Below are 23,522 nucleotides of genomic sequence, written 5' to 3'. Positions count from 1 at the left end.
GAGTCATTGAAATCAATGAATTTACTCTGAGTATGACTTAGTTGGCTACCACCCACATTATATGCAATGTTGATTTCATAGGGACTGGGCTGCTATTCTATCCCTCTATTCATTATTTGCTGCCAAAGTAGAAGTGAAACCTGTCTTTATAGACAAATTGGCATTTCTGTACAAAAAAGAAAAAAAGCTATGTCCTGGGAAAATCTGGGTCTAAGTTTGGTTTGTCAAAGGGAAAATAATTTCTAGAATTTTAATTTTTATAAGGAAATTTGTTATCTTCATATAGAATGCATGGAGAAATCTCATGAAGACTTTTCTTTAGGTGGAAAACTTCTGAGGCAAGTCATGCATATGTGTAGCTGGATCCAGAAGGGTGACAGGTGATTTTCCTCCTCTGCACCTCCTCTGCCCAGCAGTTCCCTGAAAAGACTCCACTAAGGGTCAGGAGCCCCAGCTGAATGAAGTTGGCTTGGGTGTGGCTTGGGAGGACTGAGAGAGAAGAGGAGATTGTTGGCAGGGGCAATGAGCTGGAGTAATCTTATCTTACCTATGTGCATCCGCTCAGCTTGTTCATTAATGTTGGCTAGCTTTTCAGCATAAACATCTTTGTAGCCATTAATGAAAGAGAGGTAAGACTTGGGGGTGACATGAGCTCTTCTTCGGTATCTGGAACATGCAATGGGGATTGGATCAAATACTCATGTTATCATCAGATACCATCCTAAACCCATGTTCATCTTCACTAGTACAATTATGTCAATGACAAAAGCCACAGATTTCACTTTCAGCTGTAATCGTAATGCATGTTAATGAGCTGCAGTTATAAAAATTGATTTCAAGATATAGCGACTTTGAAATAAATAACTGCTCATCTCCCTGCAGCCCAAGTAACCATGTTAGATATAATCTCCTGTTATATCTAGGTATAGGGGCAGTTAGATTCTAAGCTTATCTGTTTTCTCAAACAAGTGTTAAATATTTATTAAGAGGAATCCAAAGTTTAACGTAATTGAAAACAGAAAAAGTTACTTACATTTTCATATAAAAGTACAAAATTTACATATTGCATCTTTCATACAACAGTTATAACTGAGCAACCGAATCCAAAATGGTTTAACTAATTTTGTTTTTTTGGTTTTTTTTAAAAAAATACATTATATGTATATAAAATAATCTATAAAAAATACATATTCCAGTGCCAAATGTTATCATTAAAGAATTACTACATATGTTTCAAATGCTACCTTTGGAAATAATTATCGCAGCTTTCTGAAACTAGATCATGAAAGATGCCCATAGTTTCCACAACTTGGGCTTTAACTTCAGGAGAACAGACAATGTTAAACTCTGACAGGAAATAATGTGATACAGCAACAAGGGCTTCCTTGGGCCACTGAGTAAACCAGTCCATGGTGCAGCCAGATATAAGGCCAGGAAATTTCAAAGAACGCGCACGGAACTTTTCACCAACCTACCAAGAATAACAAAAATAATAATATTGTAATAATTAATTTTATAAGTCATATGCACAACTAAATGCAGAGGCTGAGATCTGGAATTTTAAAAACATTTCTGCATCTGGGGAGGGGGGAGTAAATATATACGAAAAATACCCTAACTCATACGATCTTTTATAAGTTTGATATTATTATTCTAATACATTTCTGTGTTTGTTCCTTTTTTCCTTTTCTTTGCATCACTTTATTTCTTCATAATTGAAACTTTTCAATTAAAAAAAAGGGGGAACCATTTTTGCATCTAAGGTCCCATATCTTAAGCTGCAAGCCATTTCATAACTACTTTCCCTTCCCTACAGGGTAGTATGGAGCCTTCCTCGTCACCAATTTCAAAATTAACATACATAGGACATAGCTGCCGGTTCCAGTTTTGTAGACTACATACAGAAATGGAATTGTTAGTAGAACAATTACTATGAGTTAGACTGCTGAGCCAAACTTGCAGGATTTGTCTTTAAAGAATATATTTGCCATAAAAATATTATTTTTCACATTTAAATACATAGTCTTGAATGGGGGAGGAATTATCATAAGCAAATATGTCCAAGGAAAGTAGATACGATTTTTAAAGGAAACTCACTGGAGAAAAGCAGAGAACAACATGAAGATTTTTCCTCGATCTTGATATAAAATATTCATAAAGATTATCAAAAGTTGGAGGAACTCGTGGTAGTTCTTTTTTCATTACAGATATCAATCCTTGGGTTATTTCATCCATTTCATCCCGAGCAAATAAATTGGAGATCTTAGCAGAGCCAAGGAAAAATGAAAATTCATTTATGTATTTATAATGTAAGTTTTATAAACTATAGGTCTATGTTTCCTTTCCAAAACTGTCTAATAGTTAAGATATGCAGGCCAAAGACTATCTTCTTTCCTTACTTGAAGAGATGTATTCTAATCCAATGGACCATGTTTAGAGCAGCTGGGAACATGAATCTGGAGCCTTTGTTTGGCGAGCAAGGGTGCGCAGGGGAGAGGGAAATGAATCTAGCCCCCTGCTCCTTCTCCAGAGCAACTGATTGTCAGGATTTTAGCTTTTTTTTTAAAGGGCCTTGTGCACATAAATCTGGTTGTTGGGCCAAAGATAGGACCTGTGCGTACAACACATTATTGTGCATACAGTGCATGAAATTCCACAGAGTTCTCACTCCAACAAAAATAATAACATTTCCACAACTTTTATATAATCCATGGAAAACATGCAAGAATATAGACCCCAAGAAATACAGCGGCCAATGTGCCAAGATTCTGAACGTCTGTGGCTAGTTACATGCCCACCCCATAAATTACTAAGAAAATCAACGGTGAACAAAATAATAATTTCATTTAAAGTTTATCCCTGTAAACTAGTTTGGGTTCAGCCCACTTCCCAAAAGTCTCTTTGCTCCTGCCTCGTCAAGGGACATGGGCTGATGCCCAGCCCAGTACCTGCATGATCCCAGAAATAAATTAATAATTTCATTTAAAATTGATCCCTGAATTGTAACTTTATTTTTAAAAATATTTTTCAAGATTTACATCTCTGCTAGCAGTAGCTCATGTGGGACCCCCCAGGTGTTGACTTCTAGCATCCCTGACTATCAACCTGATCGTGCTGGTTGGAGCTGATGTGAGTTGCAGTCAAACCTACCCTGAACTTTTGAAATAGAAGGACAAGCAAAACATCTAACAGTCATCATAGCAACACAGCTGCAAAAGCCTCTGAAATGCTAACCTCTCCAGAAGAAAGCAGGTTATTAAGAAATTCAAGAAACGCTTCATCTTTTATTTCGTTATCTGTGAAAATAAATGTTATTCCTTTTCCTTCTGCACCAGCAACTCTGTATAAAAGCTTTAGATCATCTGTCAGATTGCTCACATTGTATGATCTAGGAAGCAAAAATGAAAAGGACAGAAAGCTTAACATGCAGTACTGATTCATCACCCACTAACTTCGGAAAAGTAGGCTACATCACTGAAGCCAGCAGAGAGGGGAAACAAGAGCTAACTGAGCAAAGACTGCCCCTTTTAGGAGGGGCATCCTTGTGTAAATATACCTTGGTACCTTGGGTTACATACGCTTCAGGTTACATATGCTTCAGGTTACAGACTCTGCTAACCCAGAAATAGTATCTCAGGTTAAGAACTTTGCTTCAGGATGAGAACAGAAATCGTGCTCCGGCGGTGCGGCAGCAGCGGGAGGCCCCATTAGCTAAAGCGGTGCTTCAGGTTAAGAAAGGTTTCAGGTTAAGAACGGACCTCCGGAACGAATTAAGTACTTAACCCGAGGTACCACTGTATTGCATAGTGAGCATGCTACTTCTTAAAAATGTATTTTAAACACACATTTCAAAATGAAGCAAACAGCAAAACAACTTAAGCCGTTTCAAGAAATCAAAAAACTATGTACCTTTCACAAGACCCTTAAATTCCTCTGGCCGGAATCAAGGGAGACTACAATTCTAGTTTGTGTCCCCCATGTTTCTTAGTTAACTCAGATTTGTCAGGCCGTCACCTCATTCACTAGTGACAAATGGGAGTGGCCATTTCAAGGGCTACAATTCAGCTTCAACAACCCTCAAAATGACTAGTAACTGCAGCAGAGTGCTTGCCATTTTTCTCCCTCCCCACCCCCTTTTTTTGGTTCAAAACAATTTTGAAAGCTAGTGACTTTGCCATTCCTCTCAGAGCAGGGAAGTCGAAAGTGGCTTTAAAGGTGTTTTGAAATAAGAAAAAAGAAGGAATGGGGGAAAGCAAGAACACCCCCTGCCATAACTGTAAACATTCCCGCCTCCCCACGTGCCACCCTGATTGTACCATCTGCACTGGCTTTAGAGCGGCATACTATGGGGCATGGAGGGGCCATAACTAGGTAAAGTGGAAACCCCAACACATGTAGGGGAACTTCTGGAGCCAAACCATTATTTCAACATTATCAATCTCTTCAGTAATTGATGAATTTTGATAGAACTTTGTTGAGAACGAAATTGTCTACATTATATCCTCATAGACCAGGCATGGCCAAACTTGGCCCTCCAGATGTTTTGGGACTACAACTCCCATCATCCCTAGCTAACAGGACCAGTGGTCAGGAATGATGGGAACTGTAGTTCCAAAACATCTGGAGGGCCAAGTTTGGCCATGACTGTCATAGGCCACAGGATCAGTGACATCATGAACACATGGATATGCCAGGCTGTCTTTATGATGGCCATCTAGCCATGAATTTCATCTTCTTTATTCTCATATAATGGTGTATATATACAAACAGTAGCTTCTAATTATATAGGGAAAACAGCACATCATCAACCACTTATTTGAAATGTATTTTTTCTCACCGCGTTAAAGTTATCTGAAATATTTTATATCCAGCTATAAAAGAGGCTAGCCTGGAAAGACTCTGTTTTCCGGAACCACCGACTCCTACAAGTAAAGCATTCCCACATGCTGTACGAATTATTCGTGAAATCTGCATTACAAAAAAGGGGGGGGAGATTATCTACTTAATTCATTATGCAAAGTCAACAAAGTTAAATAATTATCCAAAAATATTTTTGTAATAAGTTTTTATAAAAGAACCATCGAATGGTGCATAGTTTAATAAATCTTCCCAGTATTCTAGATTCCCTACCCCTCTCCACCAATTCTATAGACGCTACTTATACAAGGGCAGCATATTTTAATATGGCATGTAATTTTTGCAAAAAATATATATCCAATGACAACAGAATTCTCTCTTATATGGTGCTTCTGCGGGCTGTTGTTTTTTTAAAAAAAGAGCATCAACTGCATTTTTGAGGTAATCAGCCAATGTCCTTCTTTAAATACCACCTCCTTCAAAGGTGAAGCTTTCATCTTCAAGGCTTTTCCAGTTACAGAATGCCCTTTTCCAGAGCAGTACAAGCCGAGCACAACTTTGTTTTCTTTTCAGTTCCTTGCAAAAACTCCCCCCCCCCATTCACCCAGACTTTTGAAAACTGTTTTACTACCTTTAAACTATCTGACTATAAAATTATTCTTCTACTTGTTGCTTGTTTTATTTGTGTTGCTTGTTATTTACTTGTTGCTTTCAAGTTTTGAAAAATGTCTCGAGACACTGATAAAAGGAAGTTCATAATGTTTCGATAAAATAAGGGCGCGATCCTAACTGGGATGAGCAAGTTAGGATGTGGTGGATCCCCAACTCACCTGGCTGGTTTCTGGCTTAAGACCCAACTCGGTCACATGTATGCTGACCCAAATCCCTCCTCCCAGCTCACCTGGGGCTTGGACAGTTGAGCTGAACTTGGTGGCTCTTAAGCCATGAATGAAGGCTACTCCAGGGGAATAGCATGGACAGGACCAAAGGTGGGGATTTAGGCTGAATCCTAAACCCATTCAGCTCAGTCACATGAGCTGGCAACCTGGTGTAAGTTATGCAGGCAAAAGGATGATGTTCCACTCCTGAATGGAGTTTGGATCTGGTGTAGCTATATGCTGTATGCTATATGCTGACTTAATCTAAAATGGCATAATCTTTTGGACTTTAGTTCTGACTATGGAGAATGGGCTGACCTGTTGAGAAGGACTAAAGACATTGCTAGGTTGGAGCTCCCCCAAGATCTACTCTGCTCTGCCATGACTCCCCCTTCCCACCAGTGCAGGAAATGAAATGAAGACTATAACTTTAAATAAGCATTCAGACCTTAACAAGATGTGTTATAGCATCTTTGAAAAACACCAAATCCAGGAATCCACCTCTGACAGCTTCATTATACTGCTTCTGATAGTACTGCAGTTTGTCAGATAAGAAGTCAAGAGATGGAATCTAAAAAAAGAAGAAAATAAGGATAGCTTTCCCCCCTAAAAAAATAGTTTCAATAAATTAATGTAAAAGCATTTTTAAAAATATGAATAAAAGAAAATCATATGTATTTGAAAAATGTCCTTAAGGGTTTACCAGATTTTTTTTTATTTATTTACACAGATCATATCCTAGAAATGATATGATATCAGCTTATTTTTCTCAAGATAGGATTTGTCAAAAACGAATTTCAGGGAGGTGTAGGTATATGTATTCCCCAGGACTGACTTAACTCGTGGGCAGTTCCGTATCTGATAAGTGTTTATGTTGTTTATTCCACTAATGGTGGGCTATTTAGCCCAAGCAGTAGCTGCATATAACAGTGGACTGCCTCTAGATTTAGTTTTCTACTTCTTTTGTATGATCATTTCTAATACACACGCAAATGGTTTTGGCAACTGCTCCTGCAGACAACTGCTGCAATAGGTTCAACTTCCTATAGCCATACTTATGAAAATAATGTTTATTAATTGTGTTAATCAAACACAAATGAATATGAAAAGCTACCAGTCACCCACAAGCTTATGATCTGTTTTTGATGTGGCTCCCAGTGCCTTGCCTATCCTGACCTACAATATTCTGCTATCTACCATACAGAGCACCAGTTTTACTCAATTTATTTAATAAAAAAATTCCTTCCAGTAGCACCTTAGAGACCAACTAAGTTTGTTATTGGTATGAGCTTTCGTGTGCATGCATAAAAAGCTCATACCAATAACAAACTTAGCTGGTCTCTAAGGTGCTACTGGAAGGATTTTTTTATTTTGTTTTGGCTATGGCAGACCAACACAGCAACCTACCTCAATTTGTTTAGTTTGACTTATACCCCACTTTTCAACAAGAGTCTTTAAAGCAGCTAAAAACCTGTTATGAAATGCAACAAAAACACCCAGAACCACATGCTACAAAATGAAACAACCAGCCTCACTGGGAAGGAGCTAACATGTCCCCATATTCTTCCCCACAGGGCAACTGTTGTAAGTTGGTTTAAGTGGGGCAGGTGGGCAATAGTCTGACTGGATTAGTCCCTGACTTTGTCTTTGCCTGTGTCCCACAACGTCTTCTTCATTTCAGCAGGGCAGTTGGTGTCTGTTGGCCCTATGTGGGTGCAGGAGGAAAAAGTCCGAGTGCAGGAAGCCCTGGTGTTGCCCCTGCCTGCCTTCCTCACCCTGGTTGCATTACAGGCAAATAAAAAAAGCAGCATAATACATCTTTCTCGTCTCCACCCCACCCCCCAATTCATCTGGTTCTAACTCTGAATTTCCTCTAGCAATAATCCACAATATTAGCAACATTTGGGATTATTTATAGTCAAGAGTAGGGAACATTTTTCAGACCTAAGGCTGCATTCACTCATGGTCAGCCTTCCACAGTCCAAAGGCATTCAGTCCAAGTACATTCATATAGCTAAAGCACTCCAGGAGAGCACATAGCAGGGCCAGTAAGTAAGGGGCATGGCCTGTGGACAGTCTTTGGGGACAGAGAGGCTTGGAGGCCTGCATTTGATCCTGGGGCCTGAGAGTTCCATGCCGTTCTTGTATAGGTATCCATTATAGATCTGAGCATGCTATTGTTGGAACCCAATAAAGGAGGTGTTTGGAATTAAGTAAATAAATACCAATTCATAAATTTTTGGTGCTTCAAACACAAAATCTTCAGGCTCTTCACCAGTTGGCTCAGGCATATCCCGTAAAAAATCAACAAGATATGGTTCTTCTTCAATTATTGGTACCAGTTCTGAATCTACATGTTCTTCAATAACTCTAGAAAAGTTTCTTTCAAACCAAGCTTCATCTTCTTCGCAAACAAATCTAGAAGACACAATTCAGGTATGATGAATAGAAAGTTTCCACTGTAGAAGAGTGAAAAGATGGCAAAAGATTTATGTGGGTGTGGGTGTCCCTCAGCTGTGGACTAGATCTACTATATATTTTGGGAAACTGTTTCTCCTCTATAGGTTCAGCAGCCTCTTCAGATAGTGTCACCAAACTCAGCACAAGGGTTCCCAAGGTGGGGGTGAAAGGCTCCATCACTGCTTGGGTGCTGGGAGCCATTCTGAATCAAGATGGCTGAACACAATGTCACACTGGCATGACTTCATCTCAGTGTTTGTAATTCTTCAGTAAATAATATAATGATCATACCTGTCAGCAATTACTCTCGTGCATTCATGTTTAAATAGCGACAGGAGAGTCCTGAGGTCCGTACATTCTTCTGATTTTATAGTTAACATTCCTTGCCAAATTCTGGAAAGATCTCTCAGATTGAAGATGTAATGAAATTTGGATGGTGTGGGCAACATTTTCACCTAACGCAAAAGCATATGAACGGGTATAAAAAATAAAACAGGGCCTGCACTGAGGTCTACAGGTTTGGTTTGTTTTTTAAATGGCAAACCTCATAAAGGGACTTTATTTTACTGTATTATGGACCTCACATTTCCTTCCATTACCTCATGGTGGCATACATGGTTCCCCCACCTAATTTTATCCTTGCAACAATCCTGAGGTAGGTTAGGCTGAAAGTTGTTGATTGGCCCAGGGTCACTCTGTGAGCTTCACGGGTGAGTGGGGATTTGAACCCTAGTCTCCAGGGTCTTAGTACAACACTATAACCACTACACCGCAATGGGTCTCCAACTACCAACCACCAATGAGCCAGAGGCACTTGGAATCTTGAGCTGTGACAGGATCTAGTGGAGTTCTCCTCACCTCTGCATTCACAGGATAAATGATACCTGGAGCATAGATCCTTCTGGCAGGGAGTAGGAAATGAAGCAAGCAATAAACACTGTGAACATGCACTTGTTTATGTATCAGAAAGAACCATTTGTGTCCCTTCATGTGCTGTTTGTGAAGGGAACCTGAGCTTACAGGGTTAAACAGCTCAGAGTGTACGCCCTGCCTACTGTTGGGAGGGGGGAGACTCCACGTCAGTTCCGAGTCTCTCAAGTCTTTGTTCTCTCTCTCTACTTTCGCTTTTGAGGAGAGTGGACGTGTTTTCACGATGCTGTTCGACAATGGATAGTTTGCTGTAAATAAAACTGCTTTTAGCTGCTAAGATCCTGAGTGGACTTTATTTGAGCACACTGAAGCAAGCACTGGAGTTTTTGAAGCTTTCTCTTGCCGCTGCTGATCTCTGCGTTTTTGCTCAGAACCTCGGAATGTGGCCTTTGAAGTCTGGGGCCTGGCCACGAGAGCAGCCGAAGCGGGCTGGACGCCAAGAATTTATCTGATTTATCTGAGCAATAAATCAATCACATGTTATCAGGTTATGGACGTCAGTTACTGCAATTAGAGAAAGCTTTGAAGTGCTGTGTGCTGAGAAGCTGCTGTTTTTGCTGCCGGAGGAAAAAGTCCTGCTTTAAGGCTCTGCCTGGGAGAAAGCAGGGAGGCTGGCTGCAATGCTGTGTGCTGCAAAGGGACACTGGGAGCCTCTCCGTTGAAGCTGGCTGGTACGCGTGAGTACTTCAAAGCCCCAATGGGAGCACTGGGGGAGGAGATGGCTGAGCTCCAGGACTTTTATGATGTCCCATTTGAAAAGCTCACAGCCCAGTCCTGGGATATCTGGTCAAGAAGAGTAAGGGGGTGGTTTTTGGCCACAGGGCTCTGGAGTATAGCCCAGAGGGAGCCGGCCCCACCCATGCCTGTTGCTGCTGAAGATGGCGCAGCAGACCTGGAGGCTGCTTTGCTGGAAGATAGAGAGCAGAGAATGCAAAGAGAGCTCTGCATGTTGAGAGCCAGCGTGGACGCTATGCTGTTGCCCCACCTGGAGGGCGTTGAGTCGGCTCAGGCCGCCTGGCAGGTGCTGAGGAGTCTGTGTGATAGCTCAGCAGGAGCCCAGGGCCGGGAGAAAGCCGAGAGCAGGGAGGAAGCTGAGAGCCCAGAGGGGGCTGCTGCTGGCCGTGTTCCTGAAGTTACAGCTGGGAGTAGCTGCTTTGTCTCCGAGGGGCCGTGTGATGTTGAGGCCCGCAACCAGAGTGCTGGGGAGCGTGCAGGCCCAGGCTGTGCACCCAAAGGTGGGGGTGCAGGGAACAAAGGAATGGCTGAAGAGGGAGCTGTGAGAGCTGTTGCTACGCGTCGCCGCTGTTATCGCTGTGGCTCCCCCTCCCATCTGGTGAGAGAATGTCCAGTGGAGGCACAGGAACAGCCGAAGGCCGTCTCCCGTAGCAACCAGATAAAGGGCTCTTCTTCAAAGCGTGGGAAAGGCAAGCCGAAGGCAGCTGGCAGAGACACTGAACATAAACATTTGGCAGCGTCTATGGCTACAGTCAAGAGTTGTCAACAGGATGCTGTGCTGACTTTTGTCATAGACAGTGGAGCTTCCCATCATCTAGTGCCATCTGCAGGAGTCCTAGAGAACTGCACCTCTGTAACTTCTGGGAAGACTGTCTGTTTAGCAGATGGGACTAGACACCCGCTCACACAGACTGGCTCACTGTTTTGTTCTTTCTTACAGGATTCAATCCAGGCTTATGTTGTTCCAGGACTGTCTTGCGCGTTGCTGTCTGTCAGCGCACTTCTTGCTGAGAACTACAGAGTGTGTTTTGAAGACAATAAGTGCTCTATTTCTAAGAATGGACAGCACCTAGTCAGTGTTGAATGTAAAGACAGGTTGTTTGTATTGAATGCTTCTTTTGCAGGTCCAGGTGACGCGGAGGAGGCGCAAGCACAGTGTGCCAACGTTCCAGTTCATGATGCGTGTGCTCACCTCTGGCACAGACGCATGGCACACGTGTCCTGGGGGTCAGTGAAAAAGATCCCAGAGTATACGCAAGGGTGCAAAATGAAATCATGTGCTAAGTTTCTAGATTGCAGAGCTTGCAAGTCCGCAAAGGTGAAAACGTGCACATACCCTAGGTCTGAGAGGGTGACCACTAGGGCTTTTCAGTTAATTCATGCAGATTTGTCTGGGCCGATGGCTGTGACCAGTATGGGAGGAGCCAAATATGCGCTGGTTCTGATTGATGACCATACGCGCAACTCCTGGTCCTTCACGATCGGACACAAAAGTGAAGCTGCACCGCTAATCAAAGACTGGATTGCGGCTGTGGAACTGCAGTTTTCCACACGGGTGCAAAACTTTCAGAGCGATCGGGGTGGGGAGTTCACCGGGTCTGCACTGCAAAGTTTCTTCCGCAAAAAGGGGATTCAACACAGGTTGACTTCTCCGCACAGTCCCCAACAGAATGGGATTGCGGAAAGACGGAACAGGACTCTAGGGGAGATGTCCGCAGCTCTTTTGTTTGATGCCGGGCTCCCACAGCGTTTTTGGGGAGAGGCTTGGCGAACGGCCAACTTTGTTTTGAACAGGTCGTTCAATTCAGTGGTAGGTGACACCCCGTACTTTTTGCTGCATGGAAAGAAACCGAAAATACACTATTTTCGTGTATTCGGTTGTGAAGCGTGGGTTTTGATACCAAAAGCCAAACGCAAGAAAGGTGAACCCAAGTCCCAAAAGATGATTTTTTGTGGGTATGAGCCAGGGACCAAGGGTTGGAGGTTTGCGTATCCGTCAGGGAATCAGTCCAGGATTCTGCTCAGCAACAGTGCTGAATTCTGTGAGCAGAATGGCTGGGCAAGGATACATGGGAACCCTGACATCCTGTCAGAGAGTCTGCTTGACTCTGCTGATGAAGAAGAGGAAGAGGTTGAACCTGCTACTGTGGCTCAGAGTCCAGAGCCAGTGCAGGCAGAGGGGAGAACTTCTCCCAAGGCTGTGAAGATTGAGCAACGCAGTGCTCCATCTTCCCCCACAGGTTCGGCTGAGAAGTCCAGAAGGCGCAGTAAGTCAGAGGGGGAGCTCTCTGATGCCAAGGACGTTCTGGCTGGCCCTAGTGGGTCAGAGGGGGTTCCTGAAGTAGTGCTGCGTCGATCAGCTCGGACGACCAAGGGGAAACCTCCTGATAGGTTTGCCGTCACTAGCGTGTGGGTCGGAATGGCACAGTGTGAACCCGAGAGTTTTGAGGATGTTCAGAAACTGCCTCAGGAAGAAGCCAGAAAATGGCATGAGGCGATGCAGAAGGAGATGAACTCAATGGAGTCTTTAGGTGTGTTCTCCCTCACGAAGTTGCCGGTGGGCAAAAAGGCAGTGGGTAGCCGCTGGGTTTACCGTCTTAAGCCCACAGCGACAGGAGAACCGCAGTATAAGGCCAGATTAGTGGCGAGAGGATTCACGCAGCGCAGGGGGTTGCATTATACGGAAGTTTATGCTCCCACCTGTAGGAGTGAATCTCTACGTTTGCTCTTGGCCATCGCTGCACAAAGAGGGTTGCTGGTGCATCACTTTGATGTGGATGTTGCTTACTTGAACTCAGACCTCCAGGAGGATCTGTACATGCTTCCTCCTCGAGGGTTTGAGGGCATTGAGCAAGGTACTGTGTGGAAACTTCACAAGTCAATTTACGGCCTGAAGCAGTCGGCCAGGAATTGGAACTTGTGCCTGAATGAAGCTTTGGAGAAGCTAGGTTTCAGGAAGAGTCTTGCTGACAGTTGCCTGTTCCTTAGAGGATCAGGAGACTCACAGGAACTGGTTTTATTTTATGTTGATGACATCATCCATATTGGAAAGGCAGACAAACAGGTGCAGAAGTTTGCCAAAGAGCTAGGGAAACAGTTTCAGCTCAAGAACCTGGGTGCAGTAAAGATCTACCTAGGTGTCCAGATAGCGAGAACTGAGGATGGTAGCTTCTTGCTCAGTCAGAAAGGCAAGATTGAACAGTTGCTTGAGAAGTTCAGAATGTCCGATTGTGCAGGAGTTCGGACACCCATGGAGACGAACTTCGTGAAAGAGAGCCAGCAAGCAGAAAGTGCAGAGTTCGAGAATGCTGAGCTCTTTCAGTCAGCTCTAGGTAGTCTGTTGTATCTATCCCAATGGAGCAGACCAGACATTGCCTTTGCTACCAACCTGCTAAGTAGGAAAGCGTCAAAGCCCAGTGTGAGTGCTTGGCACGGTATCAAGCGGGTACTGCGCTACCTGCAGCATACCAAAGACTTCTGTCTTAAGCTGCCAGCTGAAGGTGAGGCGAAGCTCACATGCTATGCGGACAGTGACTGGGCGAATTTGCAGGACCGCAAGTCTGTGTCTGGGTTGGTGGTAAAGTTTGGGAAGTCACTAATTGGGTGGAAGTCCCGGAAGCAAAGTCTCATTGCGCTGTCTTCTACTGAGGCTGAATTCAGTGCACTGTCAGATTTGTGCCGGGAACTAGAGTTCTATAGATGCTTGGTGCAAGAGATCTATGGAGATTGTAGCTTGCCCATCACGGTTTGGGAAGACAATCAACCTTGTTTGAAATTGGCTGAATCTGCGCAATTTAAGGCCAGAACCAAGCATCTGGACATACGTTTCCAAAATGTGTGTCAGAGTGTTCAGTCAGGTTTGATACGGTTGAAGTATTGTGCCAGTCACAATAACTTGGCCGATGGCTTTACCAAACCTTTAAGCTTCCAGCGTCATGGGGAGTTTTGTGGTGGTTTGGAGTTGGGGGTAAGTTCTGTACATACTTTCCCCACAGTAGCGCAGGACGAGAGGGGGTGTGAAGGGAACCTGAGCTTACAGGGTTAAACAGCTCAGAGTGTACGCCCTGCCTACTGTTGGGAGGGGGGAGACTCCACGTCAGTTCCGAGTCTCTCAAGTCTTTGTTCTCTCTCTCTACTTTCGCTTTTGAGGAGAGTGGACGTGTTTTCACGATGCTGTTCGACAATGGATAGTTTGCTGTAAATAAAACTGCTTTTAGCTGCTAAGATCCTGAGTGGACTTTATTTGAGCACACTGAAGCAAGCACTGGAGTTTTTGAAGCTTTCTCTTGCCGCTGCTGATCTCTGCGTTTTTGCTCAGAACCTCGGAATGTGGCCTTTGAAGTCTGGGGCCTGGCCACGAGAGCAGCCGAAGCGGGCTGGACGCCAAGAATTTATCTGATTTATCTGAGCAATAAATCAATCACATGTTATCACTGTTTGACTCCAGCATTCACCAGCCCTAGCCAGCATGGCCAATAGCTGGGGATGATGTGAGCTGGAATCCAGCAACACCTAGAAAGTGATATGTTTTTCATGCATTTGGGCAAATCTGAAGCTTCCCTTGGGTGATTCCATGCAGAGAAGTTCAAAGCAGCCCTACAACACTCACACTAAAAACAAGCAAAATAAGAGAGTCGCTTGAGTGGAAACTGCCTGCCTCTTTGATGGTGGCTGATGGGAATTTTGAGGTCAATAATTCCAATTTAATATGCAAATTCTAGTTTTGCAACCACAATTTCCCATTAAAATGTAATCAGAAGAAATGACTAAATATTAGCTCCAGGCTGTATGTTATTTTCAGCGTTGATTCCTGCATCGCAGAGGGTTGAACTACATGACTCTTGGGGTCCCTTCCAACTCTACAGTTCTATGATCTGCTAAGAATGGATGCACGGGTAGTTTCTTCCCCAGTCAACTCCATTCCTTCCAACCATGGAAACCTTACAGAACCTATACACTACAGGCAATATATGAGCAGATTTTAATCCTGTGTTAAACCCATAAATAGGGAATATTTTTCAAATAATTATGTTCATCTTTACCTTAGTCCACTGCCACAAGATTCTGCCTGCTGAAACTAATTTTGGTATCATTTCACATACTTCAGGCTTGAAATGTCTACATGAATGAAAGTATCCACAGCCAATTATCCCTGAAAAATAACGGTATGTTGATAACTTTAACATGACTCCAAAATTATATATTCTCATGAAGGGCTGAACGCTAAACATACATCTCCAGGAACAATCTACAGCTGTACTTAACTTTAGACAAGTCAATAGCTACTGTTTTGTTGTGAGAGAAATCAAAGAGAAGTCAAGCATTTCACTGCAGCGTGTATGTGTTTGTAATCTTCACTGGTCTCTCCTTTGGTTGTATGGGATTACTAACACTAAGTTCAGCTGATGAATTGATTTGACTACAAAATGCAGCAGAGCAATAATACGGCTTCAGAAAGAAGGAAGATACTAAGCAGTGGACATTATAAATGACTTATGTTATAACTTATTGTACAAGCAAAAATCTAGCTCATAACAAATTATTTAATGTAGAAACGTGCTTATGGTAGTGGCACTATATCTCTAGAACATTTATTTTCACTAATAAACAGAAATTTAATAAAAAATTAATGGAAAAAAATAGTTTGAGGTGCCAAGCTAGATGCTGCTTGCGTTTCAAGTGTTTTTGATTTTCGACTGCCTTTTTGTATGTGTTTATATTTCCCATTACGTATCAGACAGGCGCCATCTCTAGTGTTGTATCAGTGCCTGTTGAAGACCCTCTGTCTTTCAATGTTACTTTTAAGTGTTTATCGCAGTCTTTATCTGTGTTGGACTTGAAACAGTCTTTTTATACGAAACTGATGAACAGATGGGCAATGAAAGCGGATCGTGCAAGCCCTTAAGACTGCCAAGAGAGTTATCCTATACTTCAAGGCTGGGAGGGTGAGCTCTCGCCCCCATCCACTACTATGTGGTCTGACGTTCTCACTGCCCTGACTACTTTTGAGCATAAATCTCACAATCACAGATCTCATTTTGAACCAATAGACATATGTAGAAATTGTTTGTATACATGAAATTAGATAGATAGCTTTGAGATGTTTCATAGGAAGCAACAGAATAGAAATGAATGAATATTAAAATATATTTTATGTTGTGAACACTCCAGTGCTACTATCTTGAAGGAAGAACATAGCATAAAACCTATATAACAAATAAATAAGTTAATAGTTTTCTGTTTGCCTAGGCATTCGAATGATTTTATACAGAATGGCCTTAACTGTAGTTTTATGTCACGTCTGTAATACTTGGTGGTTGTTTTTTTAAGTAATTGTTTTTTAGAATCTCTGTTGCTTTAAGAAGGAGAGAAAGGAATTTACATTCTACACAGGAGCAACCTAGACAATTAATATAAAACAAATTCAATTTGAAAGTACTAGAAAAACATATACCAAAGATTTTGTCTATGGATGCATTGGTTGGCAGAGTGCAGTTAAAAACCGTAAACTGCCTTTTTAAGCGCTGTGGGATATCATTTCGACCGCCTCCTGGGTGAATCATTGCTGCTATTAACTGCACATCAACAATTGTAGTAAAATCTCCAGGTTTATCCAAACTGTACATTCCTTCCATTTCCATCATCTGCCTCACTATTTCATTTGTTACCTATGGAATTAATAGAAGAAATGTTAACCATTCATTGAAAACAAAATACCAGAGATACAACCCTGCTAATTTAGCCAAATAATTTGTTACTTTATTCTAGACATAGGGTACAGTATGAAATATGCTACACTTGACAATGTCTATGCTTTTGTCCTATTTAAATCAATAAAATTTACATGGTGCTTAAATTTCTGTTGGCTGAATCAGGCCATGTCGCATTTGAGGTGGTCAGTGTTAGCAAAAAATGCTAACAGTTCATATACATCAAGGCAACCTAGGATGATTCAGTCCCAAAACTGCACCTGCACCCGGATTGGATCCAGATATGATGGGCAGTCAGGGTTCATTTGTCCTTTGCTGGTACCTAACCCTTTAAGTTGGCCCTAATCCACACTACCAGGCACCAACCTCTGAATCAGTACAGTGGTACCTCGGGTTATGAACTTAATTCGTTCTGAAGGTCCGTTCTTAACCTGAAACCATTCTTAACATGAGGTACTACTTTAGCTAATGGGGCCTCCTGTTGCCGCCCCGCCGCTGGCGCGTGATTTCTGTCCTCATCCTGAGGTAAAGTTCTTAACCCGAGGTACTACTTCTGGGTTAGCGGAGTCTGTAACCTGAAGTGTTTGTAACCCGAGGTACCACTGTAGATTCAAATTACCAAAAAGGCAATTGCAACCATCATTAGAAATAACTTTATGACTGTCTCCCGGAGGCTCCACATGTGGAGAAGGGTGGACATTCTCCATCAGCTTTCTAATGGTGGAGAAGGAGCCTGGTTGCTGTGCCTTAGGAAGAATGAAGGGAGGGGAGACAGGGAGGGTATAAAAAGCTTCAGAGAGAAGGACAAAACCCAGTGAAGACACAGGGAACAGGCTGGGCAAGCTGGATGCCTAATTGAGACTCTTCTACAGAGATTGGGGAGATATGGTCCTTGCTTCCCTGTGGGCAGCCTTCTGTAAGCTGTTTCCCTAAACCCCATTGGGCATGAGTGAACAGGGAGTACCAACAGCCGCTAGCCTCCCCCTCTAACCCACCCACCCCTGCTCCTTTGGGGAGGCATAGGAGCCCTGGATTTAAGCCTGCCCAAGGCACTGAAGTTGAATACTCTTCTTTGGGAAGAGCCTTCCATGGAATCCTGAGGCAGCTCTGGGCTTTGGGGAGACTGTTCCTGGGGTTTGGGGCTTCCTCCTGGGCACACTGGGCTAGGTTGACTTGGGCACTCTGAAGAGCTACCATTTTTTCCTTTTTTGACCCCTATGCCATGGAAGGCATGGAACATGCATCCTTTGATGTGCCCTTTCCCCAAGGTCACAGTACACCAGACTTTTACTGACAACATTACAGAGCGAAGCTGTACTTAACGATATTACTATGCACAATTTTATAACTCTACCTGATCTCCCCATTCGTTAATAATTGGCATGTTAATATCATCAATGAATATTGTCATTTTTCTGCCGTTTGGTGGTCCATAGGTACTTCCCATCCGTTTGTCCACATAACTTTCTATTGTCCTCTTAACAATTAAAGAACACAAAAAGAGGGGGAAATATGTAAGTAATCGCCAAAGTAGTTTACAAATCCTTGCTTGTTTGTTTTTTAAAAAACCATTCTTAAAATGTGTTTTCCAATTTATGTAAGTTCTCAGATAAGTTCCCAAATAACTTGGGACCATGAATATTGTTGGAACTTGGTGTTAAAAACAGAGAACAAGATCAGGCTTTGCATTCATTCATTCATTCATTCATTCATTCTTAGCCGTTTTCCCCGCCCCTCAGAACCAGGGCTCAAGGCAGCTACACTTAAGATTATTGCAAAGAATTTTAAATATTTCTGCAAGCACATCGTGTAGAACTGATTATCAAACCTACAGCTTACCTGAAACATTCCAGGTTCTGTTGCTGAGGAAAAGTTTAAACATTTTGATAAATGTTCTTCAGGATCGTACTTTTTTAAATAACCTTTAATCATTACAGTCTTTGCTGTTCCTTGTTCACCAATAAGCAACACTGCCTGCAACAACGTTATGCCAATTTATTATCAGGCTTGTATAATAAAGCTACTCCACTGCACAAAAATGGTTTGAAACAGAATTTTTAATATAATTATGTTGGTTTTCTTTCTAACCTACTACTTACTTTCACATTCTATTCAGGCTTCAGCCCTTACCAAAATATAAATGGCAAAAATCAATATATTTTTATGGGACAGAAAAGGGGAAGGAAGGACACCACAGTACTTTTGCTCATTGCTAACTCCCTTTTGAAACAATAATTGCTAAATCATCATTCAGTTAGGATTGGATCTAGGCATTTTCAATTGAGAGCTGTGACTGCTTAAATTTTATTTATTTATTGTTGCTGCTGCCAAAATTGGGGATGGTGTTATGTTGGGGGGGGGACTACTTGAGGGGAGGGCAAATCTGCACACCAAACCGATTAGCCACCCCTGCCCTATAAATCATTGTTTGGAGTTAGACCTATATTGAGCAAAAGGCCACATATTCAATAGGGGTTTCCCAGTCCCTTCCTCCTTATTGCAAACCCCAGAATAACCACTGCTGAAGTTAGGAGATGGCATGAGATGGGTCACAGGGGCTGCATTAGTGTGGGTTTTTGGTTGTTGTTTTTTAAATCAAGCAGAGGAACATTTTCTGTGTCTATAATAGTCTGTGTTGTTGTTGTTAATCATAGACACAAAAGGACATATATATAATAAGGTAGTTTGGGCATAAAAAGACATTACCTACTCACATTTTGCAAAGAAAATTTGCACTTACTTTGTGTTGTTTTGCTATGGTATCCATTAAAAACTGGGTTCTGACATTGTCAACATTTGGAACCAGAATAGATGAATATTCAGGAACACTGTCTGTTGGATAAACATATTCCTGAACTTTTTTATTCCAATGATCCCAGTCACCTAAAAGTAGCAAAATAATGGTGGAAAAGCTCTAATTATTTCACTTCTTTTACCAGCAACTCCACAGTACTTCCTAGCGAACAAGGAATGACACAGAACCCATTGGACCTATTCTACATGGGATCAAAAGACTGGGTGAATTAAAGGAAGCCAACTTCTTTTCTCATACTATTATGCTCAGTCACATGAATCTCCAGAGTGTTATCATATCACATAGGTGATTTTGAGTCACTGGTGGATTCAGAATAAAGTTCATTCACTCCATAATGATCACTGTAAGGAAGAATGGCAAGAAATAAAACGAAAGCTTTACACTCCCTAATTCTGCTTCTTTTAGGAAAGAAGTCTTAACAATCAAAACTCAGCCATTAGTGAGCTGAGCTCATCCATCAGACACTAGAGCCCTATTCAGGCATTCAGATTACTTACATGTAAATAATTGCATGCACACACGCAAGAGAGAAGGAGCAGGTTTATACTGCTAATCTCCCCCCATCCCCCACTCCAGCACATAATCTTGCCCTCTTTACAGCCCTTTGTGAGTTAGAAGGCCAAGGTCTGAAGTAGGGCTGGCATGAAATGATGCAGAGGAATCTGCAAGCTTCTGTCAAAATTCTGTTATGTTTCAGAGAGGAGAAAGAATTTCGGAAGAGTCAAAACTCAGAGCACTAACAGTATCAGTAGCCACCATTTTATTTATTTACTGATTTCAGTTGTGTTTCGGGGAAATCAAAATGACCTTCCCCTCTTGCTGACACCTCTCACTGACGCAGAGGAGTTCTGTTCCTGGTCCCCGCACTCATCGGCAGAGTGCACATAAGCTCACCCCACCCTCTTCCAGGTCCAAAAGGACCTGTGCGTCGGCCTGTACAAAGCCACCATCTCACCTTAGCTGTATTTCAGTTCATTAGTCCTCATTCATTATTACATATTCATTATGGCCAAATATAAATGCCTTTCTTTGGAAGTTTAGCAACATGCTGGAAAGAACATCTCCAGTACTGGAGGCTTGTGCACTTAATTATTAAAGAGCATTGCACTGCTTTTTCACTTACCATAATCAGCAACGTAGTACTCATACATTGTCTCTGAAGCACCTTTAGGAATTTGTGGCAAATCTATTTTGCTCTCATGGCTTCTTAGAAAGGCTTCCAGCTTTTCCCTGCTTTCCAGTTCTAAGAGGGAACCTAAACTCCACATCAGGCCAAACACAAATAATTTGTGAAGATGTGCCAAGCATGCAATACCACCTTCTTCCTTTGATGGTATCAAGCCTTCCAAAAGATTGATGGACTGGAAATATTTTTAAAAGGAAGAAAATGTTACACAATGTTTAACTTTCTTAATCAAACTTAAATACAAATTTCACTTCATCTCTGAGAAAAACTGCAATTTTATATCTATGGTTCTTAATGTTTTCCAAAAGATTGTCAGGAAGCAAGATTTCTGTGCTTATTTCTTTAGAGGCAATCATGCAATGCTGTATGAACAACTGAGACAACAGTAACTATATACCTGCATGATATAGTTACACTCTAGAAGCTCCATTTTTGGACCAAGGTTTAATTTCATGTATGTATATGCGTCTTCAAACACTTTATCATATAAACCTAGCAGCACATCAGCTTCTTGTGTAGTACGAGTCTTTAGCCAACCCTGTAAAAAAGTCAGAAAACAGTTTACAGTCTTTTAAAACCCACACTATTTAAAAGAAAAAGAAAATTTGATCATCCCTGCAAAAGTGTACCTGCAATATTGGCCTCCAGCTTAGTGCAGAAGAACTGATATACACCATGCCCATTCTAGAAACTGTAGCAGGAGATGCATTTTCAATATTGTGAACTTCAAAGAGCAACTTGCAAGTAGGAGACATTGGAATTCGATCACCATTTGCTAAAGTGAGAGTTTTATTATCATCTAGCACTGAATTCAGATTCTCAATCCAAATTGCATCTACTGGGCCATCTAAAACCAGAAAAATATTCTCGCCTGGAAACAAAGAGATATGGCTGAAATATGGAGGCTAACATTGAATAACAACAATGACAATTACAAGGAGGGTGCTTGTTGTTTAGATATTGAGGAGCATCAAAATGTGATTATCTCACCTGCTAGCTGAAATGACATAGCTCAGCGAAGGCTACACCACTGAGAGTGTTCCAACTGTGAGTTCCAGTTCTTAATTTAAGGCTGCACTGCACATCTTTAAGCACTATAGAAATCAATGTGTCTCAAGCCTTAAATTGGAATAAATTTGCAGTGTTGTCCCCATGAAATTTCACTAGACTTTTTTTTAAGAGTAAGGGGTAGTATCCAATGATGTAATTCCATTAGGATTTCAGTTTTCACAGTGTAACGTCTCCTCTCCTCTCCTTATGCACCCCCCTTATGTCTCAAAATCTGCTCTGGTGGGCAGGGGAAATTTCCCGCACAGAATTACGGGACATGCAGAAAGAGAAGAGAGGGAGGGAATTCCATTGCAAAGCCAGAACTCATTGTGCTAGTGGAACTACTTGCTTGGATACTGCCCTAAGATTATTGCAGTTTTATATTAAATGAATATATATTTTCTCAAGTTATCTTAATTATCTTTACTAGAACAGAGACCAATTAGTGCAGCTGCAAACAGAAGATCCTTTTCAGCACTACGCTGAGAGATGATAATCAAGTTCCCATATGCACTATATAGAACACACTATAGCTGGCATACCCTTTTTAGCCTTAAGCGTTTTTCTCCACAGTGTGGAAAAGATTCCATCTGTCCAGTCATTTGTTGCTGTATCCAGTTTACCAAACATCTGAGGCGCAGTAATAGCTTTTGGGTTCATACGCATTTCTCTGTGAGGATATCCACACTCCGTCATTGCCCTCATCAACATAGTTATAACAGTTGTTTTCCCAGATCCACTTGGCCCAAGTGTCATCAACCCATGGCGTACTTTGGAAGTTTCGTACAACTAAAACAAGGAGGGAGAAAAAAGTGTGGCCAAATCAGAAATAACTACAGTGGTACCTCGCAAGACGAATGCCTCGCAAGACAGAAAACTCGCAAAACGAAAGGGTTTTTTGTTTTTTGAGCTGCTTCGCAAGACGATTTTCCCTATGGGCTTGCTTCGCAAGACGGAAACATCTTGCAAGTTTGTTTCCTTTTTCTTAACACCGTTAATACAGTTGCGACTTGACTTCGAGGAGCAACTCATAGCACGCGGTGTGGTAGCCTTTTTTGAGGTTTTTGAAGACTTTGGTGATTTTTGAAGCTTTTCCAAAACTTTTCTGACACCGTGCTTCGCAAGACGAAAAACATCGCAAGGCGACAAAACTCGCGAAACGAATTAATTTCGTCTTGTGAGGCACCACTGTATTAGGATTATCTGTGTTCTTACTGAGCTTGTTTTCCTAAGGACTTCCTCCTGAGCATGTCCCCAGTGCAAAGCAGGGAGGGAATGGGTACGTTTACCCGGGACTAGGCAAGGCAATTGCCACGAGAAAAACAATTAAGGTTAAATCTAGGTAGTGCTTGAGGACATTTATACAAACTTCATTCTCTGTATCTGTATGTGGTGTATCTAGATCTTACGAGAGATTTTAAGATTTGCTGAAGTCAATTAGAAACTGCATGGGTAGAGAACAAGGAATATTTTGAACCATGAGCTGTTGGCTTAGGCACCAGGCCCTCCTCCAGAACAGAGAGAGAGAGAGAGAGAGAGAGAGAGAGAGAGAGAGAGAGAGAGAGATGCTATTGCCATCAAATAACAGGCAGTATACGTCAATACCATGAAAAATATGAAAGGTTCCCTATGGAACGTCCTCCCTTCATATGTCAAGGAGACAAAGAACTACACAACGTTTAGAAGACATCTGAAGGCAGCCCTGTATCGGAATGTTTTTTAATGTTTGATGTTTTATTAAGTTTTTATATATGCTGTAAGCCGCCCAGAGTGGCTAGGGAAACCTAGCCTGAAGGGTGGGGTATAATAATAATCATCATCATCAGTGCTTCTGGATAATAATGCACAACTATATGCACACCGCAAGTTACATAATGTGATACTTGGGTTGTTACTGGAGG

The 23,522-nt window shown here is 42.0% G+C and overlaps 1 protein-coding gene across 3 annotated transcripts in view; it reads right to left on the bottom strand.

Moving 5' to 3' along the window:
* Window positions 1-23,522, bottom strand: part of DNAH8 (dynein axonemal heavy chain 8) — a 146,196-nt gene that overhangs the window by 44,609 nt on the left and 78,065 nt on the right. For all 3 annotated transcript variants that reach the window (XM_083497165.1, XM_083497167.1, XM_083497166.1), the window contains 17 exons: window positions 22,164-22,410; window positions 21,201-21,442; window positions 20,969-21,109; window positions 20,509-20,746; window positions 19,311-19,453; window positions 18,410-18,544; window positions 17,925-18,047; window positions 16,315-16,528; window positions 14,903-15,012; window positions 8,487-8,650; window positions 7,961-8,153; window positions 6,184-6,306; window positions 4,838-4,968; window positions 3,235-3,388; window positions 2,098-2,262; window positions 1,245-1,471; window positions 548-666 (listed from right to left, as the gene is read on the bottom strand). In XM_083497165.1, coding sequence (XP_083353291.1) covers window positions 548-666; window positions 1,245-1,471; window positions 2,098-2,262; window positions 3,235-3,388; window positions 4,838-4,968; window positions 6,184-6,306; window positions 7,961-8,153; window positions 8,487-8,650; window positions 14,903-15,012; window positions 16,315-16,528; window positions 17,925-18,047; window positions 18,410-18,544; window positions 19,311-19,453; window positions 20,509-20,746; window positions 20,969-21,109; window positions 21,201-21,442; window positions 22,164-22,410 — 2,869 coding nt within the window. The remainder of the gene's footprint in view (window positions 1-547; window positions 667-1,244; window positions 1,472-2,097; window positions 2,263-3,234; window positions 3,389-4,837; window positions 4,969-6,183; window positions 6,307-7,960; window positions 8,154-8,486; window positions 8,651-14,902; window positions 15,013-16,314; window positions 16,529-17,924; window positions 18,048-18,409; window positions 18,545-19,310; window positions 19,454-20,508; window positions 20,747-20,968; window positions 21,110-21,200; window positions 21,443-22,163; window positions 22,411-23,522) is intronic.

This window comes from Podarcis liolepis (assembly GCF_965112155.1).
Source record: "Podarcis liolepis genome assembly, chromosome: 3".
In the NCBI taxonomy this organism is placed as follows: Eukaryota; Metazoa; Chordata; class Lepidosauria; order Squamata; family Lacertidae; genus Podarcis; species Podarcis liolepis.
Note: the sequence above shows the minus strand (reverse complement) of the source record. Positions and strands in the feature narration are given on the sequence as shown.